This window comes from Ostrea edulis, chromosome 7 (genome assembly GCF_947568905.1).
Source record: "Ostrea edulis chromosome 7, xbOstEdul1.1, whole genome shotgun sequence".
Classification (NCBI taxonomy): domain Eukaryota; kingdom Metazoa; phylum Mollusca; class Bivalvia; order Ostreida; family Ostreidae; genus Ostrea; species Ostrea edulis.
The window spans coordinates 51,053,092-51,064,198 of NC_079170.1; the positions used below are offsets into that span (position 1 = coordinate 51,053,092).

Here is an 11,107-nt window from a genome sequence, read left to right on the forward strand (position 1 = left end):
TCCGAGTTCCCCAAGAGTTATTTCCCTTTGTCGAACTCTTCCGTAAATTATGACGTAAAATATGATGACAGTGGGTACATTTGCTAATTACTATCGTTGTATTATTTCTTAAAAGATGATATCCATAGTTTCTGAGACCATCCTATCTAAGGGGAAAGGCAACTTTAGTGAGTTTATGAGTATTGGATAACAAAATGGCTCAAACAAATACTGTAAATTGCCATCTTTCTTTGATAAAAGCGTCACTCATGTAGAAGAGGAAACGAATAATGATTTAATAGCCAATTTGATGATCTTATTCAAACAGATTATGCTTGATATGGCCAGAATATACATACCAGTGATTGAAAAAAACAAAAGTTACACTTTTATTACATTAATCGTACGTAATAGTTATGTACAATGCCAGTCTACGATATAATGTATACATTGTGTACCCACCAAACGTCATAAAATGTGAAAGAGTTCGACAAAGGGAAATAATTTTAGTGTAACTCGGAACTTGCGTATTAGCTGCACACGATATGTACATGTAAAAATCCTAATGAAAATAAATCCAAAATACAGCGCTTACGATGTATGTAAAAGAAATTCTGATCTGGCTGAAAAATATATCTGAGTCACCTGGATGGGATTTAGGCATGTAGATCTAACCAAACGGGGATGAGGGGGTGTCCATCTTTTTTGTCATTCAGCCTTCAACTTGACCCCCCCCCCACCTTTGGGGGAAAAAAATTGATCAATCTTCTTGTTTGTCCTCTGATGAAAAATCGTCAATGTGGCTGGCATTTGCATTAATTATGAGTTTAAATTGATATCCTTGTTTAACAAACTATGGTTCTTCATTCAAAAACTCCTTCAGTTGCGAATAAATCGTCTATGGGTATGCTTTTGTTTTGATTTGCAAATCTGATTGTGGTCTCTTATGATGTCACAAATTCGGGCAATCAGGAACGATAATCGGGTAACGATTTTCTATTCTGGGTACCTTTGCACTTCGATTTCTGAGTTAATATCTTTCTTAATCTTAAAAAAAAAACATTTTTATGAGGAGTCTATGAAAGATAGTTGATAATTATGGAGAGAAAAAGTATTGTTAAAAACCGTCTCCTAGGACCTTTAAACATTTTTTGAAAGTTATAATTTGCTTGAAAGAATTTCTTCCTGATTTAATTTATCTCTGATCTCTGTAAACATTGAATTGAGAGTTCCATTTAAATTGGGTTTTAATAATATGTTTTGATTCCTGATCTGATATCAAGTAAAAAAAAAACAGTTCAAGCATGAAAGTATATCAATGCCTTAATGAAATTTTTTTTAAAAACTTGGGCTATAAGAGGAGGAAGTATTTCTACATTGGTTGAAAATCTCACTACATTTGATTCACTGCTTTAACTCACCAGGGCGATCTCTCTGGGGCAGGGGAGGTAACTTGGTGGATTCATCACAGACATTGTCATCAATTTTCTCTCTTGGATTTTCCTTTTTGTTTCCAATGTCTTCCTCCTATACAAGAAATGTGTAAACATGGTATAAATACATTGCACATCACAAATAAAAATTCAATATGTACGAAATGTGTTTATATTATATGGCTATTACGTATACCAGTAAACAAAAATAGTCATCCATGCATTGAACAAACTGTGCAAATAAGTGTAAATAATTAATGTAAAACTGTAGTACTAAAACAAAGTGCCTTTACAAGTAAAAGTGCAATAAAGCACAAAGATTATACATACATCTATATCCTACATATTAGAAATAAGTACTAGTATACTGCCAATCTACATATGATTAGATATACATGGCAAACGAAACACAAATTCCACATCAGTCTTTTTTACAGATGACATAAAAGACAAATTCAGTTGGTGCAAAATTTTTACTTTGTGATTTGAAAATGGTATCAATTTAATTCTAAATTTAGAATCCTGATGCAGTGAATGTCTTTTCTTCGTAAAGTGATCCCAAAGACCCTAACCTGCTCTTCTTCCTTTGATTTTTCAAGGATTAAGATTTGCCCTGCAGTTTGAATCGTTTGGTCTGTGTCTCCGTTTTGTGATGCCCACTCCTCATCTCTCACACTCTCTACCGATCCCTCCTCTAGGCTGCTGTCGTTTTCTTCCTCCATATCCTCCAACTGATGAACATTTTCCTCTGCTACTTCAATCACACCAGCTATCAAGGCTGCTGACTCCTGTGCAGCAAGCTTCTGCTCCTCTGTCAGGGAGACTGTATCATCAGATTCCCCGTTGTCAAGTGATACGAGTGACAATTGGGACTCCTCTTTTTCGATTGGTTGGATGACTTGGTCAGGTGATTTAACAACAACAGCACTGTCAGCTTTTGACAGTGGCCTATCTTTTTCTGTCTTCTGCTGATTTTCAGTTTCATTTTCTTGAATTTTCATTTCATTTTCCTCTTTAGTATTTGAATCTTGGATTTTCTCATTGATTGGTAAACTTGCAGATTTCAGTGAATCAGTTTCATGTGTTGATGACCTCGTCCTCTCCTTTAATGATTTCAAACTCTCCTGAGTTTTCTCTCTAACCAATGCAATGCGATTTGAAGATGCAGAATTTTCCCTGGATGCTACAGATTTTGCATCCTGTGCTGGTTTAGCGCCTTTACTCTGTAACCTGCTTGTGGTATTTGCTTGATGCACTGCTTTTTGGGTTGGTTTCTCAGCACTAACATTTGCTGTGTGAAGATGTGTGTTGCTGGTGCTACGTGAATGGTTCCCTGCCCCTGCATATCTAGGGGTTTCTGCAGTTTGGCTGCTCGTTCCGCAACCCATCCTATCATGGACAACAATTACTGTGAAGTAATTAATCAAAACATAACAAATTTTACACCTATAAAAAAAATCAGCATAAAAACAGATTTTTCCCAAGAGATGAAATGTATGTCCATTACAAAATTTAAATCTGAATGATGTGTTCATATTGATTCTTCCATTACTGACATCAAGCAAAGAGATCAGGTAAATCAATATGTATGAGTGTAACATTCATGAATGTGTATTCATTAAATACAAACTAAGGACAACTGTATTGTGCATAAATTCCTTTGTAACAGGAATGAAAGCATGAACATTCAGTTTAGTGGGACATTAGCTGTCAATCATTACAGTTTGCAGAAAATCTTAATGGAACACTAGCTGTCAATCATCGCAGTTTGTAGTAGGTCTTTGTCGAACACTAGCTGTCAATCATCACAGTTTGTAGGAGGTCTTAGTGGGACACTAGCTGTCAATCATCACAGTTTGAAGTAGGTCTTAGTGGAACACTAGCTGTCAATCATCACAGTTTGTAGGAGGTCTTAGTGGGACACTAGCTGTCAATCATCACAGTTTGTAGGAGGTCTTAGTGGGACACTAGCTGTCAATCATCACAGTTTGTAGGAGGTATTTGAGCACAATTTGAGTCCCAGTTTGGAATGTAACAGTCATAATTAACTTGTTTACAAATTAGATACATTTACTGAAAAATTTAACACTGGGTAGTCACTTGTTGTCTGATTGAAAAATAAAATTATTGAAGTGCTGGTAATAGATTTATTGTAGGAAAGTGTGGTAGCACATTTCTTTCACATAACAAGGTTTTGTGTCACATAACAAACATAAACCTCTCCAATCCCCCGGGGATCCAGGTTAGAAGAGGTCCTCGTAAGAGGCGACTAAATGGGGCGGTCCTTCGAATGAAACCCCAAAAACCGTAGTTTCACCCAAGTTTTGATGCAATATCATTAAAATAGCATTACAAGAGCATCACGAAAAAGAGGTAGACACAGAAAATATATTAAAAATGTTGGATGCTGTTCTTGACAATAATAATTTTAGTTTTAATAACAAAACATTACATGCAGACTGAAGGGACCGTGATTGGATCAAAACTTGAGCGAAACTATGCTTGTGTTTACATGGGGGAATGGGAACAGATTCTTCTCGAAAAATCAAAACAACTACCATTATTTTATGTACGTTATATTGATGATATTTTTGGCATCTGGACAGGTACAGAAAAAGAACTTAAACAATTCCATAAAACCACAAATGAAATACATCCAAACATTCAGCTTGACTTACGTTTATCAAACACCAAAATCAATAACAGACGGAATCCCTTGTACTGACTTATACTGCAAACCCACCGATAAACATATGTACCTTAATAAAACCTCTAGCCACCCCGAATCTACAAAAAAATCCATTCCCTTTGGACTTGGGCTCCATGCGCATAGAATTTGTTCCACAGAAGAAAAATATCAAATTCAGCAGAAGGAAATAAAGAAAAATCTAAGAAAACGAATTTATTTGGATAATGATGTAGAAAATGAACTTAAGAAAGTAGATAAACTCAACCGATCAAATCTCCTAAACTACAGAAAAAAGACGAAGCAAGGTAACCGTGTTCCCTTTGTGGTAGACTATTCAAAAGGGCTTCCCAATATTCATAAGATTTTAAAAAACCGTCAAAAAATTCTTGAAAATTCTGACCGCCTCAAAAACGTTTTTAGAGATATGCCCATAGTGGCTTTTAAAAGAGACAAAAATTTAAAAGACATTCTGGTACATAAGAAACACAATAATCTGTTTTTAAGAAAAGAAAATTTATGCGAGCCGTGTGGTGCTAAAAAGTGTACTTTATGTCAATATGTCATTAAAACCAATCAATTTGAGGACTGCAATGCTAACAAATATCATATCAAAAATTATATCAATTGTAAATCCAGCAATGTAGTTTATGCAGTGTTTTGCACAAAATGCAACAAAATTGTATATGTGGGAGAAACTGGGGTAACCCTATACCAAAGGCATGTTTTGAACTTGTCATTTATTAGACGAGAAACTGATGACCCTGTTGCTATTCATTTCTATACGGATTCTCATCGTATTGACGATTATTCTATAATAGAAATATAAAAACTTTACAAAGATGACATTTATCGTCAATTTAGAGAAAATTTATGGAAGAAAAAATTAAATACTTATGTACCACACGGAATAAACAGAAGGGAACATTTTTGTCTTCAATAATTAATGTCTTGTAAGACTTGTATGCAAAGAACATGTTATAATAACTGATTATAACAATATTGATGTATTTACGATTAACTACTTACTGTAATATTTCTTGTTTGTATTCACTTAGGCCAGTAGTTGACTGCTTTGTGAACAAACATTTCTAAAATTCTGTTTTATTACTAATATCAAATATTTAATTGTACTCATAGTCATATTTTAGGATGTGTCCATGAGGTCGGGTGAGTATTGTTCATTTTATTATTACGACTCTTATCTTTCTCAAATGTTTTTTGCGCAATATCAACTTTGACGTTTATAATACTTACTGTGACGTCATAGTACTTTCATGTATGTAGTCGTGCGTTACGTTGCTATGAGAGATAAACACGACTGAAGAAGAATATTTCTTTTTATATATTACTACTTAACAATGTGTAGATTTTCTATTCTTATTTCTGTATTATATGAATATATAATATAATATAATGAATTTTAAGGAGAGGGATTTGATTCAAGTTTTGACCAGAGAGGATTGGCATTATTGTGACAATAATACATTTCGCGATCACTGCACTAGACCTAAATGTTACTTGTATATAAGATACTTCCATGAAATCTGTTGCTTAGATACTGCAGCTAACAGGTGTCAGATGATGAGATAAAAAAAAAAATGGTTTGTATTGACAATTTATGCAATATTTGATTATTTCAGAAAGTATACTTCATTCGTCAATGAATACATGAATGATCAAAAATTGTATACAACATATATAGCTGAAATCAAACTCATCACAAACTTTCTAGAATGACCCGGACTCCTCTCTGCGTTGGTCTCTCGGTATTTTGCAAGATCAAGTCCGCAAAAACATTAGCTGTAATGAATACTGGGCGTCAGTCGGTTTTCAGTGGGATGTCAATGCATGACAATCTTCCATTTTCTTTGAGTTTTAAGGTTTAGAAGTAGGCCTATACGGTTTTATTCCAAGACGAATCAAACGTCAAAAAATAAAATAGCACATACTCATGTTACATTATACGTTATTCATACCTTCTTGCACAGAAGAGCGAAATCAGACGGGAGTAGTTATTATTTTGTCTATAGGGTAAAATATCTCTTAAATTCTGAATCTGCTCACTCGGGGAATATATAGACCTAGTACAAAAGAAGAAGATAGTTAGCATGGACCCGGTAAGGTTATCTAGGCACACGTCCATCTATGAGTTGAGATCTAATAAATTACGATGTGCTTATATATATATATATATATATATATATATATATATATATATATATGTCACCCATCTCTCACTAGTATATATATATATATATATATATATATATATATATATATATATATATATTGGTATGAAAAGTTCCTGATCAGTGACCAAGTTCATATCTGCACGCAGACTCTAGGTACCGTATGATATTTCTAAGGCATTCGGAAATTAAAGAAAGCAACTACTTTAACAATGACTGTTCATTCTTGAAAACACTTGACTCCAGATTTTCTTTAGACTATGGGTCATTAAAAATTCTTACTGAATCAATTTTAGACAGTTTCTGAGTCGACATGTACTTTTAGGACCGCCAGATCAAGAAACGCTGTAATAGTCAGAAATTCATTTCTAAAATGTTCCAGAATCTTAAGACAGTTTTCTCAGGTTGCAGATCGGAGTCGAGAGTAATTCTCTTCTCATTCCTTCTCCCTTTATATATATATATATATATATATATATATATATATATATATATGTGTGTGTGTGTCCTTGTGTGAAGTTTTGTGAAGATAGTATTAATGGGGAAGCCGATATGCAGAGAAAGACAGCCAGTAAAACTTTTCAAAGCACTCTAAATTAGCAATGGGGAAACTTCATGATTAGGCAGAATCTACGTGAGTTGACCCAGGACCTGCTAAATGTTATGTCTGTACAAGAGCCCTGATTTAGTGAATAATTAATATATAAATCTATAGGTGGTTTTTTTTTGAGGGGGGGGGCGTATTTTGTCAAGTTGAACGACCATTGCTTTCATCAAGAAATAATTTAAAAAAAAACAACAACAACATTGAAACAACACATAAACAACGTAGGTTTATTACCATAAAGCAATCAGAATTAAGAATACCGGTAATAATAAACCACCTACATACTGTTAATACAAATTAACAACAAACAACTGCGATTGTTGTTGGGTTGTTCTGTTTTTTAAATGTCATTTTGATTTATGGTTTTCTGTTTTTGTTACTGGGCATTTTAATTCAGTATTTTTCTGTATTAAATGTGAAGATCCAAAATGACAAAATATAGACACAAACTTATGAGAGAAAAACTTAAACAATGAAAATCCCAAATGTTTTTCCGAGATAAATGATCAACAGTCCAATGTTGAATAGTAGCCCCCCCCCCCCCCCCCCCCCCCCTGGTAGCCTTTCTTCCCAGATAATTGGATACACCGCAGGTTTACCCCCACCCCACCCCGGGAGGACACTTATTTGAGCCTGCCGTCGAGCGCTCGATCTCTGTCTGTCTTGCTGCCTGTCAGCTACCCTTAGTTTCGGATGACATCGCTAAACGTCATTGAACCTTGCAATTAAATTGTAGATGATGAATTGCGGATCCTTATGGCTCAAGTAAGACCCTTTTAGTTTTCATAACTTGAACTGAAGGCCAAGGTAAAAACTTATAAATATCGTAGAAAATGCCAGGTGATGTCTTTAATTCTCTTTGAGTTTTTGCAGTGGAATGTCACGATGTTCCTGCATGATACATAATATGCCAAAATATTTAGAGGCAATAATATACATATTTAGAAGAGAGAAAAAAAAACCTCCGGCGTACCAGACACAATAAAGAATATTACGTTTATAAAGATATATGATAAATACATACATGTATATGAGTACACGTATAGCACTGCGACAAAATCCGAATTGTTTACGGAAATTTACACATCTTTCGATATATATATAAAGATTTTTGTAAAGCTTCTGAAGATGTAATGAAAGCGCTAAAGCTTTACGGAGGATTTCTGTGTTTTCTTTTCATATTTTTTAAATATATATATATATATATATATATATATATATATATATATATATATATATATATATTTGAACAGAAAGACCAGAAAGGTTGATTTCACAATGATAAGAATTAATAATATGTTTTCTCTAATATTGTTAGTTTTTACCAAAAATGGTCCTCCATAAACGTAACAGGAATACTGGTTCACGTGTTTTTAACCCAACCCCCCCAACCCCCCATTTTTGATGTTAAGCATTAAAAATATAACTTATCTAATTTTACAACTAAAATTTGGACCTGAGACCGGGGCCGAAGACCGAGTTTTAGTCACGGGACCGAGACCGAAGACCGCGGGATCGAGACCGGGTTTTAGTCAGTGCCAAGGATGCGGCAATATAACTCTGTGTTACTGTAAGCAAGACTCGAACCTTGTTTTTGCTTACGGCCATTGAGCAGTGAGGGTTCTTTAGCGTGCCCTATTTGTTGCACATGTGACACGGGACATCCGTTTTAAAGGTCATCTCCGAGGACCCGTGACATTCACACCTGATGCCAAGCGTTTGGCGATGGAACTGTCACTGCCTGTTTTAACGACTTAGGTCTGTCTCGGCCGGGATTCAAACCCCGACCTTCCGCATGCGGAGCGAACGTTCTACCTCTATACCACCGCGGCGGTTCATATGAATAAAACTTATTATTGTTAATAGATAAAACGTGGTGGATATATCTAATTGCCGCATTGAAGGCCACAGCAAGAGATTTTTATTTCTTCTCATGTAGAAGTTTTTGAATAAACTCTGCTTCACAGGAATATAAAACCTGCCCAGCTAACAAAAAAGCACACAATTTGTGCCCATGGGAATTCCAACAGACTGTTGAAAGACCTGATCACCAAATGTCAACATCAGGAAATCACACATTTTCATCAAACAGGATTTGATACATGATAATTGAATCAAATGACAAAATCATAATTTCAAACAGTTTCAGGAACTACTACTTTATAGACACGTGCATGTATAAATTAATTGTGGATATCATTGTATAATAGACATACAATTCAATAGAAGAAATACCAGCATAGGAGTTGTCGCCCTTGACAACGCTTTTAAAAATATAAATAATTGATTATTTGTAAAAAATGTACTATTTAAGTTTTAAAATAGTTTCTAGTTTTTTCATTATACACAGGGAATACATTCCCCCAAAAGGGTATATTTCTATTGTCACGTGAGATTGGAGCTACCTTAAAGTAGAAATTCTACTATATACCAGATTTTCCGTGGGGGTAATTTTGCTGTAATAGGAGAAGTCTGACTATATACATGTATAACCATTATTTCCGTGGGTGTAATCCTGCTATATAACCATTTTTTCAAGGAAAAAAGTCGGGTTTGTGGGGGTGGGGTGGCTAGCATTAGGGGGAGGTTACTTTGCTACACCGGAATCTAGTGATCGGAGATGTGTCTACGCTGTGCGACATGGATATAAAATACGTTGAATTTTGATCTGCAAGTTCCGATTTCTCGAATTGAAAATTATAAGTTTTAAGTATGCGAATAGAACAGACATATTTTTATACAACCATGCTTACTGAGAACAGAATGGAGCATATCTATGACACAACTTTCACATCACCTGTCCTCATACAAAGTTTAGCTACGAGTCAGTCAACACGATAATCTTCGAGGAACGAGGGAGGAATGCATTGTTTAAATGTTTACTTCTCATTAATTCACTTTCAAGATAAATCGCTATCATCAAATAAATCACACTGGAGGTCACCTAGATTATATTTGAGGTAGTGGTGGACAAACACTGGTTTAATAGTCCGACCAAAGGTTGTGGCGTCCTCAAAACCCTCGTCATCTAAATCAGAAATCCGCTCTCTGTGCGTTAATTGTGACGTAATAGTTTGCCGTTTATGTTCGTCCGCCCTTCGTACTGACTCTGTCGTGTAACCCCTTCGTTCGTTTGTTGATGACGGCAATTGTCCACTATCCTCTAATCCTAACTTCTTGAAAATGCCTGTTGCTTGCTTTGACATAAGTGTTTCTTTCGAATTGTTCGTATTTTCTGTAACTTTCTCAAATTTCCTGACCGTTTGCACCCGAATCTGGGACATTTCATTTTCTACCCTGCACCGGGATAATCTCGACTTAGTAACACGAACTCCATAACTCTGTCGTGGTTTCAAAGCAGCAACACTTGGTCTAGATCCCGCTGCTGTTGCTGTTGTTGCTGTGTTGCGTTGTCTCTGTTGTGAAGGAAGAAACATGTATTGGTATTTCCTTCATGTGTAAGGAATTAGTACAAAATAACAAATTGGAGAAATGTGAAAAGTAACACTCATGAATGGTACATGATAAGGGAAGTGAGTCCATCGATTTCAGTATTCAAAGTATGTGAAAAGAACAGACAGACGTGTCAAAATGTATAAACAGCATATACAACAAAGACACCCCCACCCCCCAAAAAAGACACAAAAATGACAACACCTCCCCCCAACAAACAAAAGACAACAACAACGAATATAATATAGTCAAAAGTCATGCATATATTTATACGTAAACATACTAACAGGATATACATCATTTTTCAATTCTGTTTCAAGCGTTTGACCATAAAGGATTGTATTTTTCATATACATGAGAAACTGATATATATATATATATATATATATATATATATATATATATATATATATATATATATATATGCATACATCCTACTATAGACTGATGATTTTTGGTACTAGGAAAGGTATCAAAGTAATAGTAAGTAGCTACATGATGATGGTGTGTTCTGTCTGGGTTATTACATACACATAAGATATACGTCGTATATTCAGCATGTTCGATGTATGAAGCGCCAAATTAACATAAACTCGGATAATTGAAGATATCTTTAAGATATTATCAATTCATTTGATGTGCGCAACAATTAACTTAATGTCCCTTCAAATGATCAATGGTATCTTCAGTTCTGGATTATTGAGCGCATTAATTGAATTGTTGATAGTGCTCGTGCACTGATAACTCTGCTGATGAG

At 34.9% G+C, this 11,107-nt stretch overlaps 2 protein-coding genes across 3 annotated transcripts in view; both read right to left on the reverse strand.

Annotated features, from left to right (window-relative positions):
* LOC125654676 (uncharacterized) overlaps positions 1-6,095 on the reverse strand; it is a 51,998-nt gene extending 45,903 nt beyond the window's left edge. Inside the window, exons 1-3 of one of the 2 annotated variants that reach the window (XM_048884681.2) lie at positions 5,827-6,095; positions 1,985-2,801; positions 1,401-1,506 (exon numbers count right to left, since the gene is read on the reverse strand). In XM_048884681.2, coding sequence (XP_048740638.2) covers positions 1,401-1,506; positions 1,985-2,800 — 922 coding nt within the window. In that variant the 5' untranslated portion in view covers position 2,801; positions 5,827-6,095. The remainder of the gene's footprint in view (positions 1-1,400; positions 1,507-1,984; positions 2,802-5,826) is intronic. The other variant, XM_056144666.1, reaches the window with a different exon arrangement.
* Positions 6,096-9,035: 2,940 nt separating this feature from the next.
* The window catches only part of LOC125654688 (uncharacterized), a 3,870-nt gene continuing 1,798 nt past the window's right edge, over positions 9,036-11,107 (reverse strand). The window contains exon 3 of the mRNA XM_048884711.2: positions 9,036-10,313. Within this exon, the coding sequence (XP_048740668.2) occupies positions 9,798-10,313 (516 nt within the window). The 3' untranslated portion in view covers positions 9,036-9,797. The remainder of the gene's footprint in view (positions 10,314-11,107) is intronic.